The sequence below is a fragment of the Pseudocercospora fijiensis genome (genome assembly GCF_000340215.1).
Source record: "Pseudocercospora fijiensis CIRAD86 unplaced genomic scaffold MYCFIscaffold_5, whole genome shotgun sequence".
NCBI classification, from domain to species: Eukaryota; Fungi; Ascomycota; class Dothideomycetes; order Mycosphaerellales; family Mycosphaerellaceae; genus Pseudocercospora; species Pseudocercospora fijiensis.
Window position 1 is genome coordinate 2,628,301 of NW_006921536.1, and position 16,603 is coordinate 2,644,903.

The window sequence follows — 16,603 nt, forward strand, 5'->3', positions numbered from 1 at the left end:
TCGAGGCAAGGCAGGACTTGCTTAGTCAGCTAGAGATAGAAACGATTAGAATTGATCGATCCTTAGTATACGTAAGTATACGGAAGATAGCTATATAGCGTAAACGTAGGCAATACTAACTATCTAACTTCTCGCCTTATATAGGCAACATTAACGCAAGTTAGACCTCTTACCGACTATCTATACTTCCGCTAACTAGTCTTCTAATTAGATATAGTCTTATCGATAAATACGAGTCGATCTACCGGCTATTTAGCGTACCTAATCGTCTATAAAGCCCTTAAGAACGGATTACGCTCCTTCGCTTTACGTTTAACCTGCTTACGAGTTATGCCTATCTCCTACTTTAGGACCTTCGATAGCATAGGCGCCTTTACCTAAACACCCTCTCCGCTATTACTTATCGGTCGTAGCCGTAGAAACTCGTCCTTAAGAGCTTAGATTATCTCTATAAAATAGGCGTTAGACCGGTCTTTAAGGAAGCCGCGTAAGAAGTTACGTTCTTACTAAAGAAGGATAGCCTTATTGCTACGCTTTAGTCCGCTAGTATGCTTAGTATATAACGCTCCGAAGATGCGGTATTTCTCTTAATATCTATATACCGATCTAATAGTTATTAGCAACTTTATAAAGGTATAAACCTGCTTAGTAGTCTAACCCTTTGCAAACAGGTTTATTAGCTAGCCTTGCTAGTCGAGGTTTATGCGAGCAGACTTAACTATTGCGGCGTAGCGGTAGTAATAATAATAATACCTCGGAAGGGTCTATACTACTAAAATACCGACGATACGATATCTACGATATACTAGAGGATTCTATACATTAGAAGGAGGAGAAATAATTGAAAAACTACTAAAATAGCGGTATAGTTCCTCTCTCGGAGGTATAGGGTTCTCCCCGCACCGGCACTAATAGGTTTTAGGCAAACGATAGTAACGGCAGTCGTGCCTAGAAAGAGACTCGGATAGCGCAATCACGACCGAGAACTTGATAAAGGATCACTGCACTAGTGAGTTCTGAGTAAAGAGAGACCTCACTCTACCAAGATTATTCTATACGGAGTGTTGTACGACAAAGTTATATAAGCTACTTCTAACTTAGGGTTAGAAGCGGCGTCGCTTTTACAACACGGATGCATCAACCTTGAGTCTCCTCTCCAAAGCTTTTTGAATAGTCTCCTAACCGAAGGTATTGTCTTCCTTCTTGCAGACTTTGCGTGGCCTTGGTAAGATGAGCTATTCAGCAAAGTCTTCGTCTCAGCTTTGATACTGCTCAGACTCTTCTCTTCGACTGCTCTCGGCTGCACCTTTGCGAGCGTGAGTTGTAGTCATAGTAGCGTGCTTTGTTTCTGGCTTGATTGCTGACTTTTAAAGGACTGTACTGGAAGTGGTGAGGGATGCTGGGTATGCTCACCAAGCACAAGCGGCACTTGTGTCTCTGGATTTGAATGCAATCACCCGGTTGCTCCCTATAGATGCGTTTTAGCAACTTCGTCTCGGGCGTAGGTCTTCCTATCTTTCGTCTTAAAGATATTTGTCTTATCTCATTCCAGCGAAGCGGAAGGCACCTAGAACGACTCGAGGAGCGACAGAAATTACGGCGGCGACAATCTACGACGGCGACAATTCACGGCGGCTCGAGAGCGGCATACTTAGTAACAACGTAATAGCTCAGAGCTATGCGACATTTCGCACTCTTCGCTAGACCCTATGAGCAAGCTTGCTGACTCTAAGAATATCCTCGTTCCCAGCTCTAGTCCCGCAACGAAGCTAAAGGGTATTGCTCCTGTTGAGCGGAAATGCGTGCAAATTCTCAGTGAATTCGTTGACTGCAGTTATGGAAAAGCTAGGCACTGCTGGAGTGGGCATAGGAATGTGTATTCAGGTCACTGCACCTCTCAAAGGCCAAGCATGAATTAGCATTGATTTCACAGAACACCGGAATTCCGATCGAGTGCTTACCAATGTCTTCAGTGTTGTCGAAGCCACAGTTCCACAGCATGTTCGCTTCGATGCTTGCCCCAACATGGGTCATGCGCAAGTCCTCTTGGTATTTTCGCCACCCTTGACTGCAGCCCTAGTGTCGTCTCCTGGTTTGGTACGATTAATCATCTTCTTGATTAGATTCCGCGATAATTCCACATCCAAATTCAGACGAATCGAGGCATGTATCTGGAACTTTAGGTGCAATACTCTCTCAGCAGCATGTAGTGTGCTTGTAGTCAGTGGCGATTGGAGCTGCATCGACCAGGCAGTACGCCATGTGAAGCAGACGTGACGTGCAATCGAGATGCAGACGAAGGGCCGGATGTACAATTGGCATATGTGACCGAGTATATAAGAGTATGACTGATCAAAGCAAAGCAATAGAGTTTTGCGAATGACACCAAAGAATGCCGACAATGGAGACTCAATATCTGTCCAGCATTAGTGGCAATATAGCACCAGATGTCCATAACAGACAGGTACAAACACCTCGCGAGCGTTACGAGACAGTCTGCCACCGAAATCAGCTAGTTCGCCAGGCTTACATCCAGTCGTCAATGACTGCCACAATGCTCGCCAATGCACAGCTGTCGAATCATGAAATCGACAATGTTTACCTAACAGTCCTGCAGGACTTTCAGCCACACAGCGGCGTGAGGATCTTCTGCGGAGATCGGGTACCTGGACCGGCATATAATGCAGATTATTCGACCGCTGCACTATGCATCCGCGGCCTACTTCCGCTAGCGCAACAAAGCGGGAGGGCATTCGATCTGGCTCTCTGCAGCGTTTTAACGCTGTACTTAGGAATGCTCCGTTCAGATGCTGGTCTTATTCAAGTAGCCAAATTTTCATACGCAGATGCGTTGGGATTGTTCCATGTAGCCCTAGGCAATGCTTGCATTGATCAGGTTGGGGCCCGTAGCGCTCCGAATCGCGTCAAAATACTCGCATGTGTAGCTTTTGCACTACAGCTGTACGAGGTAAATGACATTGTACTGCCGATGAAAGCTGGTCGCTAACGAGTTGTAGCTGATTGATCAGGTGGACATCTCGAGTGTCGCCTTCGAAACCCATATTGAAGGGGCAATAGAGCTCATCCGAGAATGCGGGCCTTCTGCTTTCACATCATCGGCGTTTCAGAATACTTTCAGCAGCTTTCGCAACATTCTAGTAAGTCCCGGGCTCAAATCCCATCGTCACTACGGCCGAGCTGAGCTTCAGGTCGGACACAGCATAACTCGCAGGCGTCCGTCTTTCCTGCATCAGCCAGATTGGCTACTCATGCCATTCATAGGACGAAGAAAGAGCGTGAGAGACCGTCTTGCGGACATTGCAGTCCTTATTCCTGAGCGTCTTCGTGAGACAGATGCACTGGTCCATGAGACAGGTTCTCGAGGCGAGAACTTTCAGAGTGAAGTCGAACAGCTGCTGCAAGACATTGATGAATTGTTGCGTCAACTGAAGACGTGGTTCGGACATGCCAGTCTCGAATACGGCGGCACTGCTGTACGTCCCGGCGGTACCGGCTCGAGCACGTTGCAAAGCACTCTGTCGAATACTCCGAGCTCTTTCATGTCTTTTGAACGTGGAGACCTGAAGGTCCAGTTCCCAAATGGGCCGGCGGCTGGGCTCTTCATGCACTACTGGGTAAGTCTGTTGGACCCTCAAGAAGTGCACCATGTCTGAGACACCTGCTAAGTTCGCACCATTCGGTTTCTGTAGTGTCATACCCTGGAGCTGCATATGTGCAATATATCTCTGCGACAGCTTCTAACCGACATAGATCTCGATCTTGCTGGAGAAGATTATAAGATAGCCTCAATGAAGTTGCTATCATCCAGAGCAGCTGCGCGGGAAGCGGCACTACTGGCTCTCGAAGCATCGACGTGGCCTTCGTCAACGCTTGAAGGTATCGTGGCGCTGCAGTTTCCACTCAAGACGCTGGAAAGGTACTTCAGCTAATGCGAGGTCGACATTTAAAGAAGAAAGTCTTCACGCAAACACAGTCTCTCCGACGTGGCAAAGGCCGACGCCTGGTTTCGATAGATCAATTGAAGACCCGTCACCCTCAATACCTCCACCATTCCAGATACCTTCTTTTTCTGCAGCTTCTCGCCATCTCCTCGGAGGATCGGTGACGGGCTCGTATGCAGCGCTCAATCCGCCGCGAACTGTTCCGTAATGCATACCCACGCTCAGGCGTGACTTGATGGCCTTGTGTATTTTTAGGGACTGCTCCGGGTGGACATGAACGGAAGCCGCGATGTAAGTGGGACTGTATAAGCCGATTGGAATCATGGCCAGGTCAAAAGGACCAATGTGTTCACCAATCTGAGCAAACACCGGACAAGGACTCGGAGTATCTTTGGCTTGATATGCAGTATCTCCAGCAAAATAAAGTTTTTTTCCGGTGCTTTCTAGAGCCCATGAGCACCAAAGTGTAGACCCTCCGTTGAAAGGCGTGCGGCCAGAGAAGTGCTGAGTCGGACAACATGTCAGACGAGCCTGCCCGACATCGAGCACGGCTAGCTCACAGTTTTGCCACCAATCCATTTCAGTCACGTCGTCATCAGTGCAGCCGACATGCTGTAAGAACCACTTCTTAATGTTCAATCCTACGAAGAAATGCAGCCGCCCTTTGAGCTTGTTGTACAGTTTCGAAACGACATCAAAATCTAGATGGTCGTAGTGATCATGGGATATGCAGATTACGTCCGGATCTGGAATCTCTTGCAAACTACATGGTGTTGGCGTATAGCGTTTAGGCCCAAGCCACGTAAATGGAGACGTTCTTTCACTGAATACCGGGTCAAACAAAACTCGAATCCCGCGATCCTGGCCGGGCGGCGCCGGCGTCTCGACGAGGAAAGAAGCGTGACCGATCCAAGTCGCTCGCAGCCTCTCCCGTTGCGTTTCTCCCCAATGTGGTTTCAAAACTTTGACGAGCTGCTCTGACCGGGCCCCATTTGGTCCTTCCGGCACGGGAACGAAGTTCTTCTCGGGGTGGCTACCGAAGCGGAGTTTGAAAAGTTCTGCCTTGCTAGCGTTTTCCTTGAAAGATGGCCAGGGATTACGAAAGGCGGTGGGCGGTTCTCCAACATGGTGAGCTTTGGCGTTGCCGGGCTCTGGATTGCGATCCGGTAAGCGTTTGACGGTGATAGTGTTTCGCGCCGACATTTTTCTGGTTCGTACGGAGGAAAGTAGAATGACCTTGCTCGCTGTAGCCCGTAGGTCTCGTCTTTAAGGCACAAAACAAAGCATATTTCGATGACTGCCCACACACACCTTGAAATGGATCTCTTCGCGAAGTAATAGCGAGGCCAAATTTTCTTAGTGGCCAGGTGATTGAGATGCAGCCCGAGCCAGGAGCTGAAGTGATGATGTCGGAGCGCCAAGAATTCGTACAAACTCTATTGGGTGGAAGTATGCTTAGTAAGCATATCCCGGGTTGTCAATCTGAGTTCGCAACATGAACGCAAGAGTATGTGCTATGTACAGCGACTTTCCCCTCAATCTATGCTCAGGGCTTTGATCAAGATGCGGTATCTTACCAGCCTCCAGCCGGTCCTCCATCTTCACCAGCACCAGCTGCAGCATTGCCCGAGCCTCCAGCCTGGCCTCCCTCTTCGCCAGCAACAGCAGCATTGTCCCAGCCTCCAGCCTGGCCTCCCGCTTCGCCAGCAACAGTAGCATTGTCCCAGCCTCCAGCCTGGCCTCCCGCTTCGCCAGCAACAGTAGCATCGTCCCAGCCTCCAGCCAGGCCTCCCTCTTCGCCGGCAACAGCAGCATTGTCCCAGCCTCCAGCCTGTCCTCCAGCCTGTCCCCGCTCCGCCAGCACCAGCAGCGTTCCCCCAGCCTTCAAAGCCGTCATCAGTCTTTGTAGTAGAGGATGAGTCGACTGGATCAGCGTCTTGACGAAGGTCAACATCGATCTCGTCTCGGGGAATACCAGGAGCGAGACGGGCAGGGACTCCATGGAAACAGTCTCCCTTGGCCAGCAACTCCTTGTAGCGCTTCAGGTCATCCTTTCTCTTGTTTGCAGAAGTGAAGTCGTCAACGTTCTTGAAGTCGGCATCCTTCTTCGCACCGACGTTGCTAGGAGGGTTGAAAGCCATGCTACCTGAGATGATCCAGAGCTTGCTCTTAGCACGAGAAAGTCCAACAGTCTGAAGGCCCGAGTCGAGGGGATGACCACTCTCGCCGAGCTCGCTAATGACAGTGTCAAAGATCTGGTGATTCATCTCCTTACCTTGGGATGCGTTGACTGTGAGATTGAATCGCGGCAATTCCTCATCAGTCCAGCCCTCGTTGGCTTTCATACGATTTGATCAGCCGATGTATAGCTGAAGTTGGCGCTTATACGGGGCGACTATACCAAATTTCTCGCTCATGGTCTTGCCGTAGAATCCACGGAGGGTGCGGATGAGATAGATGCCGTATAAAAAGAACTTGAGGTTGGCACGGCACGGCTACGGGTTGTCGTGTTCACCGTGTTCATGCAAGAGGCGGAGTCGGCAACGTACAGCCAAGCTAAGCGCATATGCTTCTCCTGGAGTTCGGCTTCGTCCGGGAGACCAAAAGTCTTCTTAACCATCGCTTTGAACCTATCTTCCAATAGCGGATGCGATGACTTGTCCTTGAGCAAACGACCGTAGCAGACGCGGTTAAGTGGAGCGAAAATACCTGGGTGTATACGATGCTGCTCGTCCAAGAGATGCTGGTTGAACCCACGAGCCACCATAGAGTCATAGAGCGGCTGACCCAACTGCCTCGAGAAAGGATTGAAAGTCCCACCAGTGACGAGCGGATAGAGCTGAGCCGGATCGCCAAACTGCAGGAACATTTCCACGCTATCTGACCAGTGAGGAACAAGTAGGGCGATGAGGGCCGATGCCTCTTGTAGAGTCAGAGCCTCATCGAGTATGTATGTCTACCCGGACAGCTTACGCCCAAACTCGCGGGAGTCGCGAGCAGCAGCAGCATATACAGCCCCGCAAATCATTCGCTGTCAGCCCATGACTTCATCTGCAAGGTGGCGGTATGCCTGACGAACCTGGTTCTTGCCCTCGTCTGACCAGAGGTAGTCGCCGGTAGCAGGATCTCGAGGCATCAGAGGGGTGTTCTTGAGCTTCGAAACGTACCCTGGGAAGACTGCTCTCATATCCTGTGCCTCGCCACCTGCACTGCCATCCTGATTAATGAACTCGGCCATGAGAGGTGCTTCGTCCGAATCATCGAGATATTCTTGAACAAACTTCTCCAAAGTCATATCAGAAAGCTTGCAGCCCCTCCCAGTGAGCTTGTTGTTGTGATTAACAAACGCCTGGTACATGACCACGACCATACCGTCTTGTGGCATCTCGTACTGAGGAATATCCTTGGGTTGGTCCTTGGGATCCTTGGCCAGCCTAGTCGCATCGATATCGGCTTTCTTCTTTCCCAAGTACTGCTCTTGATTCGTGAAGTTGGAGATGGCAGACAGTGAGACAGCAGAGATGCGCATCACCTTGAGATTAGGATGGCGCTGGAGCAGTGGTAAGGGCTGTCGTCGCAAGTTCGTCAAACTGTGCCTTTCATCAAACACGGCTTCTTTCGTCAAGGTTTGGTATCCACTTACATGTATACTAAGAGGGCGATCTTTTCGTATCTTATTAAATCAGCCCTCTTTTAGCAAACATACGTAGGTCAGGTATAGGTAGCTATACTTACAGCACTTGGCAGCAGGCTCTTGAAGGACAGGTCTTCTTCATATACTGCTGATTCGAAGCGATGTTCTGGACAGTATATCCTAGATTTATTAATAAAAGAGGCTGTATTTTGTAAAAGCTCAAATCTTGATAGAAGAGGCCTTATTTAGTCAAAGTTTGCTAACGAACTCGTGCTCTTTGACAAAACAAGGCCCTGTTTGGTGCAATATCAACGGACGGCGACAGGGCGATGTGGTCGAGCACGGCATTGTTTTGTGAACCGATGAAGACTCCGCGATCGGTGTTTTCGACAATGAAGTTGGTCACCTCCACCATAACATGCGTGTTGCCAGTACCTCCCGGACCACGAATCAACTGAGAGCCAGCCGTGAGCTTCCGCAAGCCCTTTAAGGAGTGCGTCTGACCAGTATTGAAGTTTTCGGAGCGATAAAGAGACTTCCAAGCTTTCTCGAAGTCAGCCTTGGCTTGTGGATCCATGTCCTTGATAAGAGGATCATTGACAGACAAGTTGTCAGACGGAAGACCACGAGACATCAAGAGAGGCAGCCAACGGCGGTCACCACCGCCCTCTTGCTCTGGGTCGCATGCTCGAGAAATAGCCTGGTCCATCTGCTTCAACGATGGGGAGAACATCTCAAATTCTCCTGACTCTGGGTACTGTCATGGCAATGTGCATTTTGTGCTGTCGTCCCTGCTCACGACCATGTATAATAGCAGAGGAGGGACCGATTGAAAGAAGATGTTCACTGATGAAGGTGGTGTTGCTGGCGGTGCTGCGCTTTTGGTTTGGCTTTGCGGTATTTCCTTGTTATGAGTGAAGGACGATGAGACTTGCTGTGAGCTCGGGCCGAGGAGTGTAGGCGAAGAAGAATGAAGCAAAACATTCTCCTGCGTCAACCTTGCAGCAACAAATCGATCCACTGCTGATCTGCCCACCACTGTAAATCGCAACCACGTTTCTCGCGCTCATCGATGGTGACTCCGTTTTGCCAAACAATTGATGATTGATGCCTTCTCTGTCTGTCGTGTTACACCTGCATCGTCTCCCAAGGTGCTGGAGACTCACGAAGGAAGCCACTTTCCGTTGATCGCATTTCATGCAAGCCAGAATACTCTTACGGCTGCCTTGCCTTGGTCTTGAGCTGGATGATCCTGCTACAAAGGTCAGCGCGACTGCTTTTGTGGGATATGTACCTGCCTCGGAACCCATAGGTCTTGCGTCTCAGCAATGTAAACAATGGCTGCGCCTCGTTGCCAGAGGACAGCTCATATGACACTCTTGATTCTTCCAAGTCTCTTTCATCTTCGTTTTGTATTTCAACTCAGCCTCCCCATCTTGCACAATCCTCTTCTATGCTTTGGCTCCTCAGCTTCTTGGACCCGGCCTCTGCTTCAATCGACTGCATCATGGCCACCCTGCTTCCTCTCAATTCAGCCTTGAGCTTCCGAACTTCTAAAGCTGCTCTGGTACGCAGGCTCATCGACATCGAGTTCCATCCCGCGAGGTCTCAGCACAATTGAGGCAGGGCGCCGGCACCAGTTTCCCGACACCGACAAACCCAATACCCCTGATCTCATCATTGACCTGCATGGATGCCCTCTCAGCTTAGCCTCTTCAGGCAGGGCAGGTTTCCCAGCGATCCATCGACGGCCTCGGAGCTTCAGTTGCAGCCGCGAGACGACCGACACCAGTCTCCCGATATCGATCGGCCTCCGACGCACGCTTCATCATCGACCGGCTTCAGCGACCATCTGCTTCCAGCTTTTGATCTTCCCTCGACAAGTCTAGCATTGATTGACCCAGGAGAATTTTCAGAAGGCAGGGTCCTGGCGAATGATGGATTCCGGCTGCGCGCCTGTCTGAGCTTCATGAAATGATGCTAATGCCGCCCCCTGAGCCTGTCGTGGACCTGTACCAGTCTTCATGGCTGATGTCCTGCTTCTTAGATTCTCCTGGCGACAATCTGCGGATCGACAATCTGTACGGCTTGAACGAGCACAACCAGAATCGGCTGTATCCCGCTCCAACGTCCTCAACAGGCACAACCAGGATCGGCTGTATCCCATCATTGCCTGGCCAGAAGGGAGGTGAAGTCGTGTTGATGACTGCCCAACTTATTGCTATCCTCTTGAGTTCCTCAATGATGTTCCCAACTATTTCTGAGCGACACCCCGCCTCCACAGCTTCGGCTGACGTGCGGGTTCATACAGATTCGCATCGAGCGACTCGGAACTGCGTATGCTCTGCGGCTTCAGTCCAGTCCCTCCGCACAACCAGGATCGGTTGTGTCCCATCATGACCAGGCCATAAGGGAGGTGAAGTCGTGTTGATGATTTCCCAATGCTATCCTCTTGAGTTTCTCAATGATATCAACCCCATTTATATCTCAGCGACACCCCGCCTCCACAGCTTCGGCTGACGTGCGGGTTCATACAGATTCGCATCGATCGACTCCGAATTTCACATGCTCTGCAGCTTCAGCCCATTCCCTCCGCAAACCCAGGATCGGCTATCCCATCATTACCAGGCCAGAAGGGAGGTGAAGTCGTGTTGATGATTGCACCAATGCTATCCTCTTGAGTTTCTCAATGATATCAACCCATTTATATCTGAGCGACACCCCGCCTCCACAGCTTCGGCTGACGTGCGGGTTCATACAGATTCGCTTCGATCGACCCCGAACTCCGAATTGCGCATGCTCTGCAGCTTCAGCCCAATCCCTCCGCAAAACCAGGATCGGCTATGTCGGTGGGATGGGATTTAGCGGTCGAGCTGGCGTCGGGGAGGTGTCTTGGGTTGCTGTGGCTTCGCTGTCGTAATTGTGGTAGACAGATGAGAATGAATGAGAATAATTTTGAGAGCAGGACCTGACTAGCTTCGTGCCAAGCCTTACCTTGCATGTGCAACGATTGGTTGTATGAAGGGTAGCTACTAGCTTTGCAGCGCAAGTACCTGACTTCGATGATCACAATTGAAAAAGTATTGGTACCAGTATACGTGGCCAAAATTCAAGCAGAGAGTGTATCCAGATGTCCAAGCGGTGCATTTTTCCATCGTCCCCTCGAGGGTTGACGACGATATCTGGAACGCTGCGACGCTGACTAAGAAGTCGTGCCACCTTGTCTCAAAACAAGGCAAGTCACCAGTTTCGTATATCGTATCACACATCTGCTGTTCATTTCTATCGCCTTTGGTTGGCTTTCTTTGGATCATCCGAGGAATGCTCACAGGCCAACGCAAGCGGCTCTTGGGTCAGCAAACCAGCCTAGATATTGTTAGAAAAGTGCAATAGTAGACTTGATTATCACTTGAAAGAAAGGTGATATGGTGGAAAAGAGGCTTGGCAATCATTCACCTGAGGTCGAAAAGCAGGAGACTGCCAAGGCGGCAATCTCCACTGGCCTGCCTGCAGGAGATCGCCAAGGCGGCGGGGGTCCGACAACCAGGATAGTGACGCTATCATACCGCCCCAAGAACTTGAATTGAGTTGGGGCCCGTTACGTTGCCCGATTTTCGTCGCGTTTATCGTGCCTAATAATAGTCTAACTCTTAAGCTAACTAAGTATATTATATCTACTGTTTATCGTCGCTTACAGGTACGACAATCGCTACGATAATCGCGTCTATTAAGTCGACTAGTTTTCGTAAACCTAGTATATACTAGTAGCTTACTAAGAGGCCTAATTTAGCATAGAATAGTTGTTAGACCTCGCGTCTTCTTAGCGCGTAGAATCGCTGTAGTAGATTAAAGCTATTACATATTACTATTTAGCTATAGATCTATCTAGTCTATTATCCGGCGAGGAGCTATTAACTAATACTTAGTAGTAGTAGGAAATAGCCGCTCTCGAGTAGTAGAATACTGCTACTACTAATAGTACGCCTCTTCTATAGAACTAGATACTAGGACTTTATTCTTTGTCGCCTTTTTTATAGTATAATAGCTTTTATAGTAATTTATATAGCAGCGTCGTTACGCTAGGCTCGCAGACGCTAGGCCCTTATAATTAGTCGTATTCGCCGTCGGTTGCGCCTTCGGAGGATACTTAAGCGTCTACGCCGCTATAGAGTATACTAGAGGTAGATTTAAACTAGAGTAGATATAGGAGCGGTAGATCGCTAAGTACTAAAGATAGTAGAAAGTAGCTTAATTAGACTCGCGAGATAGTCGTAGTACTAGATAAGTCGTTACTATAGTCCTATTTAAATAGTTAGCGAGATAGAATAAGTAGATTTAAGCCTATTAGCTAGAAGCGCGCTATAGAAGAGATAAGGAAGGCGATATCTAAAGACTATATTAAGAAGGTTAATCTCGAGACTATCTATCGCAAAGGCAACGCGCGCTATTAAGACACTAGGCGCTATCTCGCTATAATTAAGATATCCGGTTAGAAGGAAGATAAGACTACTAAATTGCCTATCGCGTAGTTAGGAGTAATAGACGCCTTCCCTAAGAAGTACGTAAAGACCTATAGCAAGTTTAGGTACGAGGGTTTAAAGGACAAGAAGATATTATACGAGATATAGTCCGAGACTTTAGCGACTAGTAAATACGCTACTAGTAGTCTCGTTGCTATAGAAGGAGATAACGATAATAGTAGTATTCCTATCGGTAATAATACTAACTCGATCGCTATAAGAAAGCGTACTACCTATAACGCGTATACTAAAGAGAAAAATAAGCGGCGCAAAATAGCTACTAAGAAGATAGTTAGTACGGTTAATAGATTACGAGGGTTATTATCCGAGTCTAATATTCTACTTAGCTAAGAGCTACCGGACAACTAAGAGCGCTTCGCTCGTCTTTTGGTAATACCTACGTACGCTTACTAGCCTTCGAAATAGCAGCGCGTAGCGATAAGGAAGGTAGTAAGAACTTAGAAGAGAAGAAGTTAGTTTATTTCTTAGTATAAAGGAGGAAGAATAGATTAAGTAGATCTAGGAGATAATAGAAGATATATTTAGCGTAAAGGATAAGGGTAGTCGTAGTAGAGTTCTAGATAGTACTAGTAGAGACGATTAGGGCGATAAAGGTCTGTTTTTTATAGTATACTATATAAATTTGTTAGTAGCGCGATATTGCCTCGATTCTACTTCTCTAGCGAAGCCGCTACTACCTTTATAGACCTCGTCGTCGTCCTTATTAGAATACTAAGAAGTAAATATCGATTACTTTTAGAAATCTCGATAGAACTTTATAACGACGACGATAGGGCTACCTAGTATATAGAAATGCTAGAATATAATAAAAACATACGATTCGCTAATAAATTTACTAAGGACGACTATTATAGAATATACCGATCTACTATATCGACCTAATAACGCGACCCTCTAAGTTCGAAACGATTAATCGCTCTTATACTCGGCATTACCGTAAACCTCGTAGCAGGCTTAATAATTCAACTATGTTACTATCGCTAATTCGTCTCTAAACGCGTCTGTTTATAACTTCTCGCGCTCGATATCAAGGATATCGATACTCGGTCTATAGCCTTCGAAATAGGTATCTTTATCGCGTACGATAGTACCTCGCTTTTAATATAGCGATCTACGGTCGGTAAGGAAGTTATAGAGCGCTATTGTTATATATGCAAGACGTGCCTACGTTAGTATATTAAACTTAGGCGCGGTTTTCTAGATCTTAAACTTGCGTTTAAAGATACTAAAGGTCCGCTCGACGATATTACGTAGCGACGAGTAGTAGAGATTAAACAACTTATCCTTATTCTTCGGCTTATCTCGAGACTCGTATTACTTACGTAGATAATAGCGTACGCCGTAGAAAGGCACTATCGTTATATTAGTAGACGCGTATCTAGCGTTAGCGAGATAATATTTGCTAGTAGGTACGTCGAATCTATAGTTCTTAATAGTATCCTCGATTATATAACTATCGTAAGCTAATCCTTCCTATCTAGGTAATATAAAGGTAAAGCGGCGATACTAATCGATAACCGCTAATATATTCTACGTAACTTTACTATCTCTTCTACGATAACGATATTACTCTAGTATAGGTATATAAGCCGGCAAATACGACCTATCGAGCGCGCCTATATAGTCCTTAAAGTAAGGCTAATACTTGCCGCTACGGCTTCTTAGTACTATCGAGTCGTCTGCTTTTGCTAGCCTTACGAGCTTCCTATATAGCGGTATTAACGCTATTAATACCTCGTAGAAGATACGAGATATCGCGCTAGGTCTATAGTAGAAGTCTTCCGCTAAATCGCGATATAGACGCGCCTTTATTACGGTATTAAGAAATAGTAATAACTTCTATATACTACTAATATAGGTACCTTTCTTAATATCGCTATAACTTATATTATAGAGCTTATTAAACTAACTTAGCGTAAACCGATAGTATCGATATATCCGTACCTCGTTACTACCTTATAGGTCGTATAGTAGCCGCTCGCTTAGAGTGCTCTTCTCGCTATCTAGATATATCGTCCTTATATCCTTCGGTATCGACTATTTATATTTTTCTAGTATAGATACTAGCATTACTAATATAATAGTAAAGTTGCGCCTTATAACCTTTATTCGTCGCTTCCGCGCCTACCGTACTACTAATTGCAACTCTATAGCGCGATATAGGGCTAAATAGCCTTAGTTTTTAAAGATAAGAGTAGATCCTATTTACGAGGTATTAAGAGTTCGAATTTTCGTAGTTTATACTATATATAGCTATATAAGCGAGGAACGCTAATAGCTAGAAAATTGGGATGAAAATTGGGTACGAAAACCACGGTCGAGTTAACACACCCGATTATCGTATACTTCTAGAAAACTGACCTACGAAAACAGGGCAACGTAACGGGCCCTTGATATCATACGCTTGCTTTGTTCCAGGCCGACATCAATGATGAGCACTGCCGCTGCGTTGTAGTGCATTTCTTCATGACTACGACGATGCTTCCGCGACGAAGGTAGGTATTGAGCCTACTACTACTATTGTCTTCTATTCCATCCATCTACAGCCTTCACTCATCGTCCATCGCGCAAGACCCGCCTCGCGACGATATGGCGATCGAGAACACCTCCGATCTGGAGCCGCACCAGAAGCCTTCGATACAGGTCACGAAACGCAGCGACCGGAGCGCCTTGATGCTCATACTACACACCATTCTCAAGCCCCTTGGTCCAAAGCTCATCAAGCCGCCTAAACACCCTTTCCCAGCTGGATCGCCTCAACTAGATCCGCATAAGAAGGCGAAGAAGCGATGCGATGTTTCGGAGCGCAAAGTCGAAGACATATACCTATATGACGTGCGGCCGAAGGGAAGCGTATCAGAGAAGAAACCAGTCAAGAGAATATACTACTTTTCAGGCGGAGGATGGCAGTCTCCTGCTGCATCGGAGCACTGGTCATTCGTTGCCGAAATGGCGCATAGGCTTCCAGATACTGCTGTGACGCTCGTTAGCTATCCGTTGGCACCCAAGAGCTCGGCACCAACTGCTTTCCCGATGCTCATGCGATTGTACCGTACGCTCATGCTTCAAGCAGAGGACTCAGGCGAGAAAGTCATCTTGGCTGGCGACTCCGCGGGCGGCAATATCGTCCTCAGCTTGGTTGTCAATGCTCTGCAAGAAGATCCAGATAGCCCTTGTCCTGCTGCGATCCTCGCGATATCTCCCTCTACCGATCTTCGACGAGCAAACCCCGACATGGAAACTATCGAGAAGAAAGACCCGATACTTCGAATGGCGTTTGTCAACCAGACTGCAAACGCTTGGAGAGGAGACTTTGAACCCTGCGATGTACGAGTCTCGCCCTTTTATGGAGATGTGACTCTATTGGCGAAGAGGGGTGTCAAGGTGCATGGCGTCACTGGACGTCATGACATTCTATCACCCGACGGAGTGCTTTTCAGAGAAAAGCTGAATAAGGCTCGGGTGCATGGTGAATGGCTCGATTGGGACAAGCAGATGCACGTCTTTCCTTTGGCTTTCTCGTACAAACTGGCAGAAAGTGTACAGGCTGTGAACTGGATGATGGATGTGCTAAAGAATGTCTAAAGAGCAATAGACATAGATCGGAAACGGGGAAAGCGCTGGCGCTCTGATTCGAGAGAAGAATACACTATACACTATGATATCTTGGAGCTTGTTATGAAGAGAAAGATACCCAGAATTGAATTGCAATAAAAGCAGGTTTAGGCGATGGAGAGTTCAAGCACATTGGAAAAGGACAGCACAAGAAAATGTCGCGAATCATGGCAGACACAGGCAGTCATGATTGAAGGGCAAATTCAGCTATAATACTGAGAGCACGCCAAAATAGAGACGCGAGACACCACCGCCATTTATGACCTCGCAAGCGCTTCCGCGTTCCGATAGGCAGAGTCTTGACTGTCGACGTGCGACTCCATATCACGAACGGCTTTCTCTTCTTCGCACCCGAGGCACTCTCTGCTCGAATTCTCGACTACCTCGACAGTGACCATCTTTTTTCGACATGGCTCGCACCTGCTGCAGTTGGGAGTCAAAGTCGTGTTCGTCCTGAAAATTGAGTCAAGCAGCAAAGAATACGAAAGACGCGATCGCAATGATGGTTTCCCAGTGATTCCGCTCCGACAAACGTCGCCAACGATGATCGCAAGCTCGGAACGGATCTGGATACGAAGTCAAGATGAAGAGAATGTTGCAATCGTGATTGACAAGGGATCTTACATCGACCACCTCTTCCTCTAGTCGAGCATACCCAACTCTTCCCAGCATCAGTCTGGGAGCCTTGGTGCGGGCCTGAACATGGAGATCAATAGCAGAGACCGCTCCAAGTGTGGTCGCGCAAAGTATCTCAGAACAATCCTCACTCTATCACCTGCTATCTTCAGCTCTTGCCGACGTCGATCTGAAGGCCTCAGGGCAGGCCTGAGAGCAAAGTCAAGATGGAGAGA

The 16,603-nt window shown here is 47.8% G+C and overlaps 5 protein-coding genes across 5 annotated transcripts; 2 read left to right on the forward strand and 3 right to left on the reverse strand.

Moving 5' to 3' along the window:
* Positions 1-973: 973 nt before the first annotated feature.
* MYCFIDRAFT_175611 (uncharacterized protein) lies at positions 974-1,687 on the reverse strand (the record flags this gene model as incomplete). Its single annotated transcript, XM_007929326.1, has 6 exons — positions 974-1,001; positions 1,038-1,052; positions 1,131-1,277; positions 1,307-1,348; positions 1,377-1,437; positions 1,663-1,687. 6 exons carry the CDS (start codon positions 1,685-1,687, stop codon positions 974-976), a joined length of 318 nt encoding a protein of 105 aa, XP_007927517.1.
* A 22-nt stretch (positions 1,688-1,709) lies between these two features.
* Positions 1,710-3,950, forward strand: MYCFIDRAFT_175612 (uncharacterized protein; the record flags this gene model as incomplete). The annotated part of the gene is made up of 15 exons (XM_007929327.1): positions 1,710-1,755; positions 1,794-1,802; positions 1,835-1,860; positions 1,904-1,972; positions 1,999-2,183; positions 2,211-2,224; positions 2,251-2,324; positions 2,370-2,429; positions 2,465-2,866; positions 2,897-2,980; positions 3,018-3,296; positions 3,325-3,345; positions 3,372-3,659; positions 3,688-3,733; positions 3,772-3,950. 15 exons carry the CDS (start codon positions 1,710-1,712, stop codon positions 3,948-3,950), a joined length of 1,782 nt encoding a protein of 593 aa, XP_007927518.1.
* A 30-nt stretch (positions 3,951-3,980) lies between these two features.
* MYCFIDRAFT_203906 (uncharacterized protein) lies at positions 3,981-5,165 on the reverse strand (the record flags this gene model as incomplete). Its single annotated transcript, XM_007929328.1, has 2 exons — positions 3,981-4,021; positions 4,082-5,165. The coding sequence occupies 2 exons, from the start codon at positions 5,163-5,165 to the stop codon at positions 3,981-3,983; spliced, it is 1,125 nt and encodes a 374-aa protein (XP_007927519.1).
* Positions 5,166-6,996: 1,831 nt separating this feature from the next.
* On the reverse strand, positions 6,997-14,701 carry MYCFIDRAFT_175614 (uncharacterized protein; the record flags this gene model as incomplete). The annotated part of the gene is made up of 24 exons (XM_007929329.1): positions 6,997-7,635; positions 7,703-7,836; positions 7,879-8,353; positions 8,396-8,594; positions 8,618-8,707; positions 8,731-8,910; positions 8,933-8,990; positions 9,019-9,086; positions 9,112-9,121; positions 9,148-9,389; positions 9,419-9,556; positions 9,607-9,886; positions 9,931-10,056; positions 10,094-10,112; positions 10,162-10,186; positions 10,222-10,265; positions 10,297-10,397; positions 10,429-10,590; positions 10,655-10,820; positions 10,862-10,895; positions 10,926-10,943; positions 11,006-11,173; positions 14,509-14,607; positions 14,691-14,701. The coding sequence occupies 24 exons, from the start codon at positions 14,699-14,701 to the stop codon at positions 6,997-6,999; spliced, it is 3,486 nt and encodes a 1,161-aa protein (XP_007927520.1).
* A 25-nt stretch (positions 14,702-14,726) lies between these two features.
* Positions 14,727-15,722, forward strand: MYCFIDRAFT_77633 (uncharacterized protein; the record flags this gene model as incomplete). The annotated part of the gene is made up of 1 exon (XM_007928945.1): positions 14,727-15,722. The coding sequence occupies one exon, from the start codon at positions 14,727-14,729 to the stop codon at positions 15,720-15,722; it is 996 nt and encodes a 331-aa protein (XP_007927136.1).
* Positions 15,723-16,603: the final 881 nt, after the last annotated feature.